General features: G+C 43.9%; 1 protein-coding gene across 1 annotated transcript in view; it reads right to left on the reverse strand.

Moving 5' to 3' along the window:
- Positions 1-18,856, reverse strand: part of SLC6A20 (solute carrier family 6 member 20) — a 531,874-nt gene that overhangs the window by 416,785 nt on the left and 96,233 nt on the right. The window contains exon 2 of the mRNA XM_069613357.1: positions 8,665-8,805. Within this exon, the coding sequence (XP_069469458.1) occupies positions 8,665-8,805 (141 nt within the window). The remainder of the gene's footprint in view (positions 1-8,664; positions 8,806-18,856) is intronic.

Raw genomic sequence — 18,856 nt, forward strand, 5'->3', positions numbered from 1 at the left:
TTTTATTTTAAAACAAAACCATCCTGGAATGGTTTCTATTTCAAATAAGAGTATAGGAACATTAAAACGTAATTAAAAAGAGGTATTGGAGCACCGATCCTAACCGCTCCTGCCCACTTCGACCACCGCCTACGCAAGCTCACTCTTACATCCATGATGCCTTAATTTGCCTCTACCCTAGCCGACCTTGACATCTAGACTTCTTCTACCAAGCTTGCTGAAGCCTATCATAACATGCTGTCCAATGCCGCAAATAGTCTGGCCCCTGAGAAAACAAGGCTGACACAAACTCAACCCTCCAAAAACTGGTATTCTGCTGAAATTAGGAAATTTAAACTAAATAAAATAAAGCCCAACGCCAATGGAAAAAGTCCAACTCAGCAGATGATAAAAACCAGCTACAGCTGTGCTGTTAAGGCTTCTAAAATGGCTATCTGTAATGCCAAAAAAAATCATCCTATGCAAGAGAATTAATGAAGCTGCGTCGAACAACAAGGATCTCTTTTAGATCCTCAGAGAATTGGAAGATGCCCGCCCCACCAACTCTACGGTTATTAATGGTTCTAATTAGCGCAACTCCATACAAGACGCCATGCTATGCAAAATTGACAAAATAAAGGGAAATACTGCGTCTAAACTTAATACCATGGCTAGACCTATTAGTAAGGGAAAGATCACGACACCCATCAACTTGCGACACCAGCTTAAATTCAGGGATGTTTGGAAGCAGAAATTCTCGACATCCTAGAAACCATTAAGCCCACAAGCTGCAAACGAGACATTTGCCGGCATCTACTGTTAAAACCTGCGCCTCTCCACGTGCTCCTCTCATGCTTGCATCTCACCTCTACTCAAAAAGCCATCTTTGGATCCCGAAATTGTTGGCAATTATTGCCCCATCACTAATACTCCATTTGTACTGAAGATTCTAGACAAGGCTGCTCACCTTCAAATACAAGTCTTTTAAAATCTCCTTGCCATACTGGGGCAGAAACAGTCAGGCTTCAGGAGTGCTCACAGCACAGAATCAACCCTTTTGGACCTTAAGGCATATATTCTGCAACACTGTGAAAAAGGAAGAAATGCACTCCTGATGCTCCAGGACCTGACAGCAGCTTTTCATTTAGTAGACCATTCTATCCTTGTCTCCAGACTACAACATCGTGCCTCCTTTTCACTCGAGGCATCCAACTGGGTCAAGTCTTTTCTGTCCGATCGGACTGCTAGAGTATTCCATGATGATACCAAAGTGGATGGCTGCCTGGTAATTTACGGAGTTCCGCAGAGATCCTGTTTGTCTCCAACCTTATTTAATATATTTACTCTTTTCTTATTTGAGTTGTTGGACGTAGAAGGCATAGTGTACGCCAACTACACTTATCCCACTCTCTGGCCACTACAGCACGGACACCAACACCGTCAATGCCATCTACAACCTTATCTATGCTTGGATGATTGATACCGGGTTGGCAATAAACAACGCAAAAACCAAGATTATGATCACTGTTATGGCACCCCAGCTGTGTTAACATGATGCCAATCATCAATCCTTCAAAATTGCTGAATGCATTCTGGCTACCTTGCCAAAGGTTAAGACTCTAGGGGTAGTCCTCGACCAAGAGTTTAGCATGAAGGCTCATGTCAGCAGTTTGGTATCTGGCAGCTCCCACTACATCAAATTATTGGCACAATTCAGACCCTTTCTTGATTCCATCAACTGCGCTACTCTTGCTTGTGCTTTTGCTGGATCGTGCTTTGATTACTGTGCTATGATCCTGCAAGGCATCGCGTTCAGGTGGTTCAGAATAATGCAGTTTGTGTGGTGATGGGCTTGCGCAGATCTGGCCATGTAACTATGGCCAGAAGGGCTCTACACTGGCTTCCTATTGATAAACGCATCGCATTTTGAACATTGTGCATTGCACTCAATTGCCTATACGGAAGGAGCTCAGCCTACCTATGCGGTCAACTGTCTCCTAACAGGAGAAAGCTTAGGTCAAACAACTCATGTCTGCTACAAATCCCATAGGCCAGACTAGCACTGGTCATCAATGGATCTTTTCCCTGTGCAGCACCAAGATGCTGGAATGTCCTGCCGCCAGATCTTAGATCATGCCTCTTGCTGGGACACTTTAAGCAGGGTCTAAAACCATTCCTTTTTGACTAATTATCCCTAGAATTCCGGTTCATAATGTTCCTTACGGTCCTATTTGTTTTATGTTCTGTATGTTCTGTCTAGCGCTACCATGGCTATGGGCTTTTTACTTTAGTGCTTTATAAACAAATAAATAAATAAAACAAACATGTTTAACGTTTACTTTCCATCATTCAGCGATAGCTGTACTTTGTTTCTTTAACCATGTACTGCATCAAACATTCAGTGGCCTAACTGTGCCCAGGAGAAGCATTAATGGTAGGCTTTGGGGCATTTAAAATGAAAATCTGAAAGGCTACAAAAATCCTGATCCTTTTCATGGAATGGGAGCTATTACATTGGACAATTCCAATAATTGAGATTCTGCAGGGACTTTGCTGGCATCCGCGAAAGGTTGCAGAACATTCACAGAAAATCTTCCATAGTAACAGGTACAGAAATGTGGGTGTTATGATGCAGCTTCAAATACTGTGCCACACAAATCTATAGAAATAACAAATCAAATAAGTAACTAAGCAGAGACAAATCCTTCTTGGCTTAATGGCATCATTTCAAAGGGAGGTTTATTGGAATGTGATTCAAGAAAACAGCTAGCGGCCCCACCTGAAATTGCAGGAGAAAGTTGAACCATTTGAATTCATGAAAGACACATACATCCTTTCTTATCGTGTGTATGTAATATTCGGTAAGGATGTCTGTGCATTATGAACTGGTCATGCAATCAGACCCACTTCACCCGCTCAGCTCCTCCTCTTCCAAAATTCTTGCTTATTTGGCCTCTCTGGCCAGCAGTGGTGTCACATGTTGCAGCCATGTTCTCCTCACATCAGTACACTGAGGCGTTCTGAATGGGTTTATATGGTTCATGGTTACATAGACTTCCATGCAGTGGATGTTGTGAAAAATGAAATGAGCACCAAGCCTTGTGTTCATTATGCACTTAATCATTCAAGCATACATCTCTTTGGTTGTATGCAAAGGAGATAGAAATCCACTTTTGTGCTATGTGCCTCCTTTTCCTTCATCAAAAGGGTATTTAAAGACTGTCCATCTTTGAATGATAACCTTCCATAAGAAAATAATGTATATGATTATTCTAGATTTGATTAATGTGCTTTAGTCAGTAAGACAAGTGTAATATTCTTATTACGACTATAATACATTCTGGAAGTGATCTTTTGAAATGAATATTGCAACATTTCAAAACAAGTCATTTTACAATGTTACCATAATTAAATATTTTCCCTTTTTTAATACTTCTTTTGCAGAAAATACACACCACTTGGTCTCTCAAAATGTCTTTCTTCTTGGAAAGTTTGTGCGCAGATTAGGTTTGTAGACTCTGCAGCCTAATCCTAATACTTTGGTCCCTTATAAGGTCTGTCAGGACACACCACCCCCAGCGGCACAGGGTGGGGTGAATGGAGGATAGCACAGGGGCAACGCGCTGATCCACGAAAAAATATCACGCAGAGCAGCAGCGGTTCAAATCCCCCATCTGCGCTTAGAAACCAAACTCAGGTACGGTGTTAAAAAAATAATTAAATACAAATAAAAGAGCTGATGTACATATCCCTTACCTCTGCCGGGATGGACAATGCACTCTCAGTGTGACAGCAACATTCCTACAGGACACACGCATGGCTTCAAATGCCATGCTTCTTTCCAATTAGAAGGGCGCAGGTGTCACTGTCGCTCTCAATCTACTTTTAACCATAAAAACAGATCACTCCCTCATTCTACCCCTCCTGCAGGGAATCTTTCTGTTTCTCTGGTTTTACAAGAGACAAGACCTGGGGTATTCTAGCAAAAACGGTCCTGACAACGCAACTCTTGCGCACAGAGGGGTACAGAGGGAAAGCGGCAGCGAGAGGGCTATAGAGAGAGATAGACATGCAGTGAGACAGACACAGAGAGAGAGAGATAGAGACTGAGGCAAATCCAGAGAGAGGGAGTGCAGAGAGTGAGGGAAAGAGACAAAGCAAGGTGCGGGTGATGAAGGATGGGAGAGAGATGGCCCACAAGATCGGCATGTGAGATGCCAGGTAATGCTAGTGTGTATGGCACTGTCTAGCTCACTTGTTATCCACATTGATTTAGGAATGCTGAGAACACGTAGGGATGTTTCTATACTAAACATTGATTCGAAAAGATGAGAAGGTTAAACATGGCTTAGATGTGATAAGGAGACTCCGTGAGACTAGTTCACGCTTCTTAATGAAAGGCATAATATGCGCGTGCGTGTGTATTCACGGGGAAAGTAGATGCGTCAACATCCACAGAGAAAGTGCCACGGTAGGGTGACTGGATCCCGAAACAGGACCCCAGTGTTTACCCCTGTGGTTTCCTACCCCAAGGACGTGGCTCACAGAGCAGTTTCCTGTGGGAATGCGCCATTATGAAACGCTTCTGTGATTTAGGCCCCATCTTACTTAAAATGTTGGACTTTCATTGGGATGGGATTCCCATTCTTTTCAATTTTATCAGTAACTGCTCACTTATTTCTCCATTGTAAAGTGCATTTTTGTTTGCATTGGGAACAGATCTATTTTCTTTCATTTTTACACTTGGCCATGGGCAAATACTGTAGGCAAGACTTGCAACCTTGTTGTGGCAAAACATGTCTTTTCCCGAAACACATTCATGCGCATGACAAGACTGTGGGCCTGATTTACAAAGTGTTTTTCAATAGGAATTTCTCATTGGAAAATCATTTACAAATCAGGTCCTGATGTCATCCATCTTCTACCGCATAAGCAATATCAATGTAGGTGCAGGTGCAGGTGAATACCTTCCTCTTTGAAATGTATATATTTGTGAATCTATGTGTGATTGAGTAGGCATAATCAAATGGCATCCCTGCTCTTCCCATCACATGCATATTACTGCGGAAACACCACTATGAGGACTGCGCTACGGGAATCCCATAAGGTGTGCGCATGATAGCTACATTGACTACCTACTGAAAGCAGAAGCTTGTTCGCATTCGTGGCCATTGCACGTGACCCACCTTTGAGCCATGACCCACGTGGCCGAGCAATATTCTCAGGCACATTTAGAGACAGTTTTAAAATCAATTGAGGAAGGTCAGTTGCGCGGCTACACAGAAAAAACGTTAAAACATAAGCATCGGTAACAGAAGCCACGATACTAGAGATTGGTCAACCATGAAGCACGTTATTTAAATTTTAAAAAAAGGAAATTGCAGATACAAGTACAAATTAAAAAAGCGGATATGTAGACTGCCTCGTGACCTTGCTATTACGTTGAAGTTGACTTCACACCGTTTGAAATGAATGTGTAAATACAAGATGGAATCCGATTGCTTCCTACGTTTCAGTTCCTCTGCATTCCTCAATCATGTTACATTATGTACAAATGGCAAAACAATCGAAATGTATTTCAGAGTGCCTGCATGTCCAATGTACGTAAGCAATCAAGCAATTACACTCGACAGCGACACCTCCTCTGGCTGCTAGGGGGTTACTCACAGTAGGACCAAGTTCCTCATGTGCAGTCATGCCCTTTAATCGTGAAGTGTTGCATTTTATTTTAATGAGGGTTACTGAAGGGACATGGTGTTTCACCCAGGAACACACTTACAAAAATAAATAAATATAGGAAACAGGGCAGTGCTGATTCAAGTGTCGTACCTTGGTGGGGAAGGCAGTGAACTTTGGGTGATGTGGACTACATGCTTCAGAAACCGGGAACACGACCAGGGGAGTTGCTAGGTCTGGAAAAGACCCGGGGCTACGCTGATGTCAGAACTGTTGGGTCTGGGGGCTAGCTAGTCTTTTGGCTGTAGCTCCTGAGATTCTATCCGGGGCTACAACCAAAAGACCAGGGGCTATAGCCCCCTTAGCCCCCCCGCCAGCAACGTCCCTGAACACGACAGACACAAGATGGATAGTGTTCGATGGGGGCTGCCTATATACAGGCTAGGATTTGCTGTGGAGTAAGGTGGATGCTAGTCATGGAAGGGGAGTAATGTGTAGCAAGTGGGTGGTGATCCATACAGGTTCGGGGAGTGGAGTTTGAGTGAATATTTGAAGGAGTGGATAGTAGTGGTGTTTTTTTTACATGGGGGAACAGCGTTCCAGTGGTACAGGAAAAAGAGCGAGAAGGGGCCAAAACAAGAAGCACAGGGTGGCTACGGGACGGAGAGATTAGGGAGAGTAGTAGAGCAGAGAATACACGGAGAAGCCTAGGGGCATATAGTGAAAGCTTGCTAGCGGCACGAGGAGGAGGAATTTAAAGAGGGGCCAGTTCCTCATGGACAATGTACGGGAATGGAGGCAGTGTTTGGAGTGGAGAGGAGAGTGGGGAAAGTTGTAAAGGGCACATGTGGCAAAGTTGAGTTCTTTGTCAAGAGGCGAGGAGTTGAGAGGTTGACACACAAGGTGGTTGGCACAATAGTGAAAGGGGCTGAGTACCAAAGTCATTAGGAAGGTTTTGATAAAGTTGAAGGAAAGAGGTGGGTTTTCCTCCCATTAAGCACTTTAATCTTGGCCACCATCAGCGTGGAAAGAATGAAATGTTGGAGGTTACGGTTGCAATCAAAGGTCACATGGTTGCGCACCTTAGAGGACGGGCATATGTTTGGAGTTAATAAGATGGATGAGGGAAGGAGAGGAGGGCATACGAAGCATCATGGCAGATAATTCATTCTAGAAAGAGAACACATTTGCCATTGTATTGCCTTCCAGTGAAAAGGTCACAGAGGAGCAAGCAGATATAGGAGTAAAAGTTGGGCAAGAGAAGAAGATTTGCATGGCCTTCCTAAAAAGTTAATGGGAGGACCCAAACCAGAAGATCAGTTGACCGAGGGAGGAAGTGTAAAGGGTGAATAATAAACGACTAGGACTGGAGGGATGCCCACCGGAAGGGGTGGGTGGTTGTATCAGAGGTGCCCTTATTTCATGGGATGGAGAAGGATCAACATCAGAGGAAGGAGACCCCCCATCAAGATTGGTGTGCTGCATTCCAAGTTCAGCGATGGTCCAAAAGGAGAGAGGAGTGGTCATCTGTATCAAAGGTATCAAAGAGGTCCACTAGAATATAGGTATAGGAGTTAGACACATGGGTGAGAGATAATTCTGTTGAGTGGCAGTTGGGAAAACCAGATTGGAATGTGATGCATAGGTTGTTAGGAGGTAGGAGGCGATCATAATAATGACGAGTACACGGATTTCAGATTATCTGAGGAAGAGCGATACAGGCTGATAGTTGGCAGCATTATTATGGTCAGCCCAGGGCATCTTAAGGAAAGGCGGGATGCCTGCTACCTTGAATCAGGATGTAAAGATGTCAAAGAATAGAAAGCAGTGTAAGAGGAAGAAGAGTTAAGAGAAGTTGACAGGTACAAGCACCTTGATCATTAGTGGGGTGACCGGGTCAGTTGGAGTGCATGAAGGGTTGGCAGTGTTCAGAATGGAATAGGATAAGTTGGGAGGAAGGAGCATAAGAAGGTGATGGTAGAGAGAGGTGGCAGGGTAGAAGGAAGCAGGGGAGGGCAGGAGAGTGGTAAGGGTGTCTCAAATGATTACCATTTTAGAAGGTAAGTACTGCGTCAAGTCATTGGCAGATAGGCAGTAGTAGATGGTCCAATGGCAAGGAGACGTGAGAATGTTTTGAAAAGTGGAGCAGAGTTTACAGGGTAACAACAAATACTAGAGATTAGATTGGTGAAGTAGGACAATTTAGCAGCAGAAATAGCAGTGAAGGAGAGAAGAGCATTCTTGTAAGCAAGGAGAATGGGGGCCCATCCTTACAGCACTTGTGAAGGTGGCATTGCATGCCCGTTTTGAGAAGGCCAATCTAGGGGGACAGGTTTGCAGGCTGTGGTGGAAGAGTTGTAGGAACAAGAGGGATAGTGGTGGTCGAAAGAGGAGCAGAGTGCAAGGGAATGCCAGAGAAGACCTGCACAGCTGAGGAAGCATGGGGAGGGGGACGAGCACGCATGGAGGACCTGTCTTCTGCTTGGTAGGGGGCCAAGGAGTCAGGTCTGAATTTACATTTAGAAATTGTGGGGCTCATAGGAAGATAGTTTGAGTAAGAAACAGAGAATGTGAACTTGCGGACGGAGTGGTCAGAAGGCGAGGAGTCAATAGCGAGATTAGATGGCCAGTGAGGAGTCAAGGACAACAAAGTCCAGAGAGTTTCTCTGGGGGTGAGTGGGAAGATTGTGAAGCGAAGTAAGGAAATGATCAGTGATGTTACCAAGCTTAATTTAATGTTCTGAATTATTTGTTTACAGTTTCACCCCAATATATGCTAGAGTGAATACATTTTCACAGTCATCTTGTGCATTTAGGTTGCTTTTTTCTCTCTAGACGACTTCTTCTTAGAAAATAAATTATTTTAACATTATTTAAAAACTTTAAGCAACATCATTTGAGGAGTACCTCTGCATGACACTAAGCATGATCCGGTTGGAAACCCATAAAGAAGGAGTTATGCAAATCAGAGCAGAGCAATCTGCCATTACAAGAAAGAGGGTAACATACCAACCCCGCTGAGGTACGGGCTTATCGACTTCCATGAGCCGTAGCTGCCTTGCCGCATGTGCTGCCCCACTGCCAGCTCCAGGTACATCAGCGGCATCCCCTCTACAACCAACATGATGAGGTAGGGAATTAGAAACCCACCTGCAAGACAAAGAGAACCAAAGATAAGCGAGCAGTGAACAAAGCATGAAGGCAACTCTTACCTTTTATTGAGATTAAAACATTCAAATACAGCAGGTACTGTCTCGGGGGGGTGGGGCAGCCATTTGCCCTGTAGTGAATCCGGTTTGGAATCCCCTTTCACTGAAATGTCTGGAAGGTTAGGCTTTTAAGCTGCTCAATTCAAACTGGAGGCAATGCTGGCTATTTTAGGGTGTAAATTAGTTTGATCTAGTGTAGACAATACATTACATCATGGATGGAAAGGCAATAGGCTATGGTGCAGCCTGTAAGGTGCTCGAATGAGGTAATCTGGCCATGTTTATAGGTTTTGGGAGGGGTGTTTTCTATCGCTGGCATTTTCTGAGCTCACAGTGAGAAATTTGGGGACATTATCTTTCAGGTTATTTGTTGCTGTTGATTATATGAATAGTACATGTCGGAACTAGTAGGGATAACTTGAATAATGCCCCTTTTTAACATCCCTTATGAGAAATGTGTTTGTTCCCCCCCTATCCAGCACCTGTAGGAGTATGGGATGCAGAAAAGAAACTTTAAATAGCTTTTCCTCATTTTGAGATCAAACCATTGCATGGTAACCACTAACACATGTCCTCAAATATACAAAGAGGATGAGACAGTGAGTCTCTAGAAAAGATCTGAATTTAGCGAAACACAGACTTGGCACGCCACCTCCCCAAGCTCTCCCCCGAACACAGATTTAGCACTTGGGAAAATCACAGGGTAACTTAAACTGGCATGTTGGTCACCAGGAGTTTATTCTGGGGCCCATAGGAGGTGGTGAGCCTCCACCAGCACCATCAAACTTCATGTCCAGACAAAGCAGCATCAACAACAAGCTTCCCCCAGGTAGGCAATCAAGCCTTGCAAAAGGATGCAGATGGAGAGAAAAGGCGGTCAAAAGACACATCCGGTCACTCACACAATGCCAATGTGTTCCTTCCCATGCACCTAGAAGGACATATCAAAATGAAAGAGCAAATGAAGCACTTCTTAGTCCTTACTCCGGAAGGGATTTGGCGACAGGTCGTGCATTTCTGCAGGACTGCCCATAGTCACTAACGTGTTCTCATTTCATTTTAATTCTGTCAGGAGCAATGGCCTCCATTCTCACTGCTGTTCAACAGCACCCCAAAAATAATAACTTTTAAATGGCCAGATGACTACCTTTTTTAAAGCGTTGCTAAGATGCCCAGCTGTAAGCTGGCTAGTTCATAATTATTCTAGTTAACAGACACCTCAATTTAGGAACTTTCGCACCTTCATATTACAGGGGAATGTGTTAAAACATCAAGTAATTTACTCGTTAAATACACTGCCTGGGATCATCTTGTGGCAGGCAACAGAAAGTAAAGATCAGAAACTATGTACTGGTCATGAACGAAACAGCACTCCTAAAAAGACAATAATGGCATAAGAATCTAAGTATTGACAGAGTAACCAATTTCCCATCTAATGTAAGTCTATGTGGAAATGCAAAAGGAAAATTGCAATGATGCGCATAGAGGAAGATTGAAGTTGCTGGGTTAAAATTAAAAAAAGGACAAGATTGCGTGAGCCATTAGTTAGAAGATCAACTACTTTTAAGAGTGGTCGATATCTTATTGAAAATGCTGTGAGATAATTGTTGTGAATTCCTTCCATTAGCAACAAAACATGTTTCTAGCTGGTGCATTATCCTGCTGTGACATGGCGTGAACAGACATGTCCTCTGCCTCTCCTCGGTCTCTACCGACTTAATGAAAGCAGAGTAGAGTCTCTGACCCGTGGTGGGGACAGAAGGTCTGTCACAGTGACAGGCCACTACCATGCAAGGGTGCGGCTCCAGGGCAGGGTGGAAGCTGTAAGACTGTAACTTGTACATAAAGTATTGAACAAATCATTGCATTACAATTGCAACAACAAAAACCAAATACATCAATATTGGCTGCCACAGGGCTACCAATCAGTGTTAATACCCAGATGCATCAGCAAAACAGCAATTATTCAGGTTCTCGATAACACATTGCATTTTGTTGACTAGGGGATTCCTGCCACTTGCTCCTACTTGTCCTCTTTGCAGCGTCCAGCACCATTGACGACACAACACTACTTAAACTAGCTGTCACATTGATGCTGTTCACATGTGTAGTCCCTCAGGGATCCATCCTTTCACCAGTGATCTTTAATCAATACACAGAGCCTCTAGCATCTCTCCAAAAGGACATCGTCATATTGGTACATCAATTTGCTGGCAATGTGCAGTGAAATGTGGCTCCACCAAAACTGGAAATTGGACTCTATGGACCTCTGCAACAGAACGAGGAACCCACTCATCCAATTGTGGCTATCAAGCATGAATCTCAAAGGGTCCATGCTGATACTATGCCTGAGTGCCAAATCAATGGGATTCTTGTTGCCACACCCTGACATTAGGACTGTAGTCCAATCCCTAGGACCAGGACTGTCGCGCCTGGATGGAGGGAATATGCTTCTCTCAGGTGCCCTTGCCTCAGCCCTCCTGCAACTACAAGCAGTAGGACACTCTGCAGTGAGACTGATTGCTGTTATTAGAAATATCTCCCCCACCTTCAGTGCGTGACACTGGCTGCTTATGGAAGCTTGGATCATCTTGAAAACCACCTGTATTACATTCAAGGCTGTGTCATCTCAAGCGACACCGCGAGCCATCTCAAGAAGAAGTCTGTGAAAAGCCATAGAATTTACCATCAGTTCTTTGGTGGTCACATGAAATATTTCAATATAATCCAGGTTGCCCAAACTGCACAGGATCATTTTGCAACACATTTTTATGCTGGCCATCCAAGCCATGTTCCTTGCCACAGTAAATGTCAGCACTGGCAACATATAAAATGTTTTCATACGTTTTGTGCACAGCAAATATCATCAGAACTGTCTCGACAATATTTGCCATCATTGACATTGTAAAACACATCCTGTTAATAGCCAAAAAATATTATGATGCCAGTCACAACTATATATGCCAATATTGATTCTCCTCTGTCATGCTACTTTTGCACAGAGCATATCACAGTTACAACAACATAGGCCAGTTTTAGCCCTTTATGTTGCTAGTGCCCAAAGAATATCATGAGGCCAGTCAAAATGATACATGCAAGTGCTGCCCCCTTATCTTACTGTGTGTGCACCCAACAAACATAATGCCACCACAGCCTAATTCACTAATGCTACTTATGCCCAAAGTATATTATGAGTACAGCCACGACAATATATGCCAGGGTTGACCTCCTTTATCATTCTGCTTGTGCCGAAAGAATATCAGGCAGGCGGTCACAATAATAATAGATTTCCATGCTGACACTTTGGCTCTCGTGCTTATGTTGCCCAAAGAAAACCATAATGCTTATGTATATGAGTGCCAGCATTTGTATAGTAAATCATATTTTCAAGCTGTTTTTGGCCATTCTCTGACAAGTTTGATTTTCTCTCCCCAAGTTCTAATAGTGCAGCAGTTTCAGAATTTTAGGAAACACTGGACCAGGGATGTGCTGGGAATTAAAAGTGGCCGTGGACATGTTTTTCATAGGGGTCCCATATTGCACTGTAGAAACAAGGTAAACCCCTTTAAATAGGGGCTGGGGGGTTCTCGAACAATAACATTTAGACACATTAGTCTACTGAATTTTAAAGCACATTTGTCCTATTAAGTATTAGAAAATAATAGCACAAAACTTTCATGTAACATTTGTTAAGATTGAGGATCAACACATTGAAAGAGTTCCCTGTAGGTCAGTCCAGCATTGCACTGGATGCTTTCATGAACCATTTGTCAGAGAAAACCCTCTCCGAAGATTAACTCAAGAGAAACATCAGTAATCTCGACTAAGCAAGTGCACTTCTCATTTAAGGCAAATGCTATGTTGTGTCTAAAAATAGTTACGTTGTTGGCTTTGCTAAAGCTTGTTTTACCAGGAAATGAATGCAGGCAAACACATCAAGGCACACTTGGTTATGACATTTTTGTTTTATTAGGATTTGATTTACAACTGCTATCAAGTCATTGGGCCTCATTATGAGGTAGGAGGTAAGGGATTACCGGCACCGGTAAGGGTGCCGGTGCCGGTAATCCCTTACCTCCATATTCCAAGGTCCCTTAGCGGGTCCCTTCCTTAACGCCTGGTCTGACCAGGCGTTAAGGACAGGACCCGCTAAGGGATTCAGAGCTAATAACAGTACCGCAAATGGCGGTACCGTTATTAGCTACTTCCCCATTCCCATTGAGCCCTATGGGGGCTCAAATGGGAATGGGGAATAGTTCTCAGAATGGGGATTTACCGGTTCCTCCAAGGTTGGAATGACCCGGTAAGTACCCATTCCGAGAACCCGGACCCGGTAAGCAGTAAGGGGGTAGCCATGGTGCTAATAGCACCATGGCTACCTCCTACCTCGTAGTGAGGCCCATTACCTTTCTGAAGATTGCTTGCAGATAAAGTCAGCACTCTGCAATGCTGAAGGGGAAAGTCAAAAGGGTGAATTATGATGTAGAGTGTTGAATAAAATGCCAACACCATTCATAAGAATTCAGGATAAGTGAGTGACTGGACAGTTGTTTTTAAAAAGCGAAGTGAACACGATCTGATCAGCGAGGTCCCGATGCAGCCAGGAATCCATGTGCCAATGGGGCAGCTCTTGGAAAGAGATGCAGTGCAGAGGACTAAGCATATGGGATGGTTTGCACTTCAAGACGTGTCATTGGCTTGCTGTGCTTTTTGTAAAATGTCTGTGGCCCAATAGAATTGCTCCTCACTTGATATTGAGGAATCTGGTCCGCAGAGCAGTAACAGGGATTAACCCGAGAATCATCAGAGCACATTTCGAACACAATGATGTAATCTGCCCAAACAAGTTCTGTTTTGACAAAGGCCCTTGAGAGGCCGAAACACGTGTTAACAACTAAAGGGGCAATGAAAAAATGAAAACATGAAAGAATGAAGAAATAAAACGTTTTTGCTATCTGCAATCACAGTGCCTAAGGTCATTGTTTTTTGGAGTAGACCAAACTTCGGTGGCGCAGTTTGGGTGTGTCCTACTAACATATCACTTGATATTGAAGTTCATTAGGATTTTTCATTTCACTCTTCATTATGTGTGCACTAAGCCAGCTCATTCATGTGTAATTTTGAGGCTACATAGGTTAAATAAAATGATATTGGTCCTGCCCCTTCATTTAGCCATATAAGCCGCTCTGAGATATTAAGATAAAAGCACATCAGCACCTCTGCAGTCAATTCCAAAGCGAATGAATTCAAAATTATTAGGACTTAATGCCCCCAGGGAAACTGCAATCAAACAGCCGAGTGTGTAAACTAAACCAGCTGAGTGATAGTTACAACATCATCTGCCAGTGCAGCTACACCGAAAAAACTGTACACGTTGACAGCCTTGTCTGGGTGTGCGGTAGGGAAGTTGAGCCCTGAGAGCGAGAAGACTCATTCACACAGGGCCTAAAGCAGAGGAAAGATTTGCTCAGTCATTGAAGGATTGTGGGGAATTGGAGCGGAGGGAGGATGTATGTACAACAATAACAATCTCCCTCACACTAACTCACCCAATCATAGATATGGGCTAAAGGTAAGTAACTCCATTGTGCTGCGTTGTTTTACTAGTGCTGCATGCTGCACCCTCTCAATGAAACTAAAGTGAGTCCTGGGGTTTTGGACTTGGTTAATGCCAACGGAACGTAAGCAGCATCGAATAGGCTGGAAATTAGCACTGTCAGCCTGCAATCCATGAAGTTCCACCAGCTCCAATTTGCTGTTTCTCTATCCCAGTTTGGCTATTGCACCCGAAGAGGCAGAACAACAATTACAAAACAATAGGGCACCTCGGCTGTCTGTGCTCGTGTCTGAGTCTCTTTCACGGCCCACAGTGGCATGCTGCAGCTAGTGCAGGGGCAGAGCGGGCCAAGGACGGTCCAAAAGAAGAACACTTGCACAAGCCTTGTGAGGACACGTGCGGTGCTAATGTACAGCTGCTGCTTGAGGCCGTGTGCACGGCAAAGCGCCATGCCCACATCCGACCTGAACCTCATGGTGCCTGCTGCAGAATACGGCTCTCAGAGTGCCATCTTCAAGTAGTCGAGGTGACTCGTGAGAGAGAATAATAAATATATGTATACAAAAAATGTATATGTGGTTATTGCCTTCGGTCTAACAATTTCACATTACAGGTTAGCGCCTAACTTGCCTAATGGTAGCACCGCCCCTGGCTGTGTACTATTGCATTTTGCTTATGTTCCTGCGTATTTTGTGAATTGCCAATGCATTTCTGCTGGTTCCCAAGTCATGGGTGCCGGTATCAGGTAGTATTATCCCCACCAAAAATATCGCCGTACATATGGTCATCAGGAATGGCCATAGGCGATATTTTTGGTGGGGCTAAATTATGGGGTAAATGGATGGGGGAGTTGCGGGGTTGTCACCCGCTCCTTTTTTAAAATATATGGGGGTTGTGGGGGTGTCCCCCGCAGGTTCATTGGGGTAATATCGCCACAAAAATATGGCGACATTTTTGTATGACAATATTTTTGCTGCGATATTATCACATGGAACCTGGGTGCCATGTTTTTATATTATGCGTGCCACCTTGCCCACTCCCTTGGGAAAGGTGAGAGATTTAAGGTTTTAGGGGGATTTGGAGGGAATGTTACCGCTCTCTGTGACCCATGGTGACACTTTAAAATCCCCTGTAAGAAAGACTTGGGGACAAAGGGGATAAAGGGGAACAACGTTTTTGTCAGAGAGAAATGTTGTGCAGTCCTCACATTTCCCTGTAGGAGCTGTGCATGAATATCCTCTCTGGTTAAAAGTATGGTAGCAAATCTTAAGGCGCTATTCTGAGTAAGTACTTTTGGACACTGTTTAAGAAAGCTGGGGCTGGCTCCATTTCCCACGTGCAACAATGCCCACGTGTGGATGCCTTTGAGAATCTGTCAAACATTCTGTTTACCGGCCGGGGAGGGTTGTCGGTTCTGTTGTACTCAGCTGGTAAGCCTTTACCGTGAAGGAAGTGTTTAAAGTATTTAGAATGGTTAGGCATAATGTGGAATTATGCTTTTAGAGGTATGCAGTGTTTAAGGCCGTATTGCTGGTTGGCTACTCCTGGTCATTTCATGGTGGACTGGTGGGTGCAGATGTTAGTGGTGTAGATTGTTTGCGACGCACAGAAATCATGGGATTACAAAGTGAATCCATAATGAATAATTGCAGTACATCCATGGAATACAAGTTCGCAACTAGGACTCCTTTGGCAGAATATAGTTCTTCTGAGGTAAAGAACCGCCAGAGAGTTCTAGAACACAACACAGATTGAGAGTGATTGGGGGAATACTAATACACCTATGGCTTAAGGGGTCATTTTACAACAGAAAATCCCCTATTTCATGAAAGTTATGATCTAGTATCATTGCAAAGAACGCACCCTTTGGAATACATACTGTCTTGGTGCAGTGTGCAATGCAAGTTCAGCAAATAGGTTTCAATACTGACAGATGCGAAGTCATCAGCCAGAAGGATTTCCATTGGCAGTGTTAATAATAATAATTAGGCATTTATATAGCACTACGAAACCTCAGGTATCTGAGCGCTGCTTATTATTACACACAGTGTCTGGTTCTCATTTATCGACCTCGGAAGGATGAAAGGCTGAGTTTGGCCATGCCGGGACTCAAAGCTGCATCGGCAGGCTCTGCACGGAGGTCAAAGCGAGCGAGCGCTCTACTTGCTGTGCTATCGAACCAGCTTTCAAATGGTCTTTTTTAATCTAATTTTTGTTCTCACATAGTTAAGATGAAGTCTGAAGAGAGAGAATCGCTGTAACTGGAAAAACACATATAGCATGCAAGGACTTCCCCCTCCCCTCCTGAATTGACTCAATTGACTCAGCTTTGCAGAATGCACTTTGGTAAGAATACACATTGTGTCCTTTGTGCACATATGTTGATTATGCATAGACACACTGTATATGCATAGATACACTGTATGTGCTATAATGTTCTACGCATAATAAGCTTCATTGCAATGCCTATTTAGTAGGATTTAGACAAGAGCAGGTTTTAAGGAATCTCAAGAAAGACTTGCATTCGAGTCTACCATGCATATTGTTGTATCTGTGGACTCAGAGAAACCATGGTGATGTATAATTGTGTATGCGATGTTAATGCATTTTCCTGAAAAAACCTGTTCTTAATTGACCGACGGAGTCATCAGAAGGCGGATGTGGAATTTGGGACTAGACAGAGACCATTCACTTGGCTGTCATTAGTGGCATTTTGTTTTTAGTACAGAATGGCACCAACCTGCAAAGGCAATGAAAAGCTCATTCTGGTCTGCAGCTGTAAAGATGGATTCCTCCGAGGAGGGATCCGGGACAGAATGATAGGGTGAGGTTAAACCCATCAGATGATCGCACAGCCTCTTTCCAAACATTATTCCCAAGTCTGCAGGGTAAGGTGTGGCAGATAGCGTGGTGCATTCCCAAAGGGCCATTCTCTTTGCTGAGCCTCACAGAGGAAAATAAAAGCTCAAAGATTGTCCAGAACAATTAAAGAAGACACACAATGACCCCATGCTCGTGCAAGACATGAACTCATGACACAGCACTTGACATATTTCTATGGTAAAAAGGCAGAAGTGTTTATTCCGAATTCAGCAGAGTTTTTGGGAAAGTGGTAATCAATGCGAGACACCAGTTGACTTATCATCCACGGGGCCCTCAGCTAGAATGTAAACAATGTGGGACACACAACGGGTATTGCAACTTGCAAATTGTTCGTGAAATGTGCTAAAATCTGGCTGCTAACAAAACTCAACCTCCGAATTCATTGACTTTTCCCCACCTGTTCATGAGTCTGAAATGACAGATTGATGACCACATGTCAACAACAGCCGAAGCAATTGGTTCTGCGTTGGGCTTGAGTCATAGTAGTCATTGATGTTTCAAGGAATGTGCAATTATGATATATTGGACCGTTATTGTCACATGAAAACAGCAAACATTTCTCGGATCCCAAATGAAGCAAGGGAGACATGAAGGGCAAGTAACCATCAGTCAGCCCCACCAGTACACATCTAGTGTTGGTGAGGTCCCCATGCCGAGATGTGCACTGGACAAATTCATCTATGTGGTAAGGGGTCTGGGTTCAGCTCCTTGCCCACCTGGAGTCCATGAGAGTTGTATTACTTTTACATGAGATATTGTATAACCTATTTTACCGTTTGAGGGCGGTCTCCATTCTTGTTTTCATATTTGCAGTGATTGGCCATAAAGGGCTCGTCACGGAAATGCTATTTTCACCCACAACCCCACACTTTTGAGAAGTCCAACTGTAAAAGAAGCGATAGAAATGGTCATGCTGTCGGAGCTTTGACACCCCGCTAGGGGTCAGAGCAGACCTGCGTCAGCGTTCTGCTTACCCATGCACCTGGATTCCAACAGCGCAGACATGACGCAGGGGAAACAGCTGCAGGAACCTGTGCACACCAAAGTGCATCCAGCTGTGAGTCAGTGATCCATGTTCATGTGTAAACGCCCATTTTGATGGTGTGCTACAACCAGATATACAATGGTATTTACTCATACATTTTTGCTTTCATATGCCTTTTTAGTTTGGGCTATTGCATCAGGGTACAGATAGGAAGAAATGACCTGTGAGGAGGGACACATAGCTTGTAGCTGTTTGGTTATTTGCCCACACACCAGTGGCGTAACACTAGATCTGGGCCCCCCCTGTGAGGCATACTGAGGGCCCCCCTAACTCGGCAACAAATCACGTACCGCGCCACAATCTGGGCCGGACTAGATTAACACGCTTGCGCAATGCGCACAAACGTGCTGCAGAAGGGTTATGCCGCACACTGCACTAGGAGAAAGATATAAATATGTATTTTAATGCAATATACAGCACACTTTCTGAGAAAAATTGGCTAACAAACAACATTGTTTGCTATTGTTTTGTAGGGTAACGCCAATCCAATACATCCAAGTCACCAAT

Source organism: Ambystoma mexicanum, chromosome 5p, assembly GCF_040938575.1.
Source record: "Ambystoma mexicanum isolate Mex_15411 chromosome 5p, UKY_AmexF1_1, whole genome shotgun sequence".
Classification (NCBI taxonomy): domain Eukaryota; kingdom Metazoa; phylum Chordata; class Amphibia; order Caudata; family Ambystomatidae; genus Ambystoma; species Ambystoma mexicanum.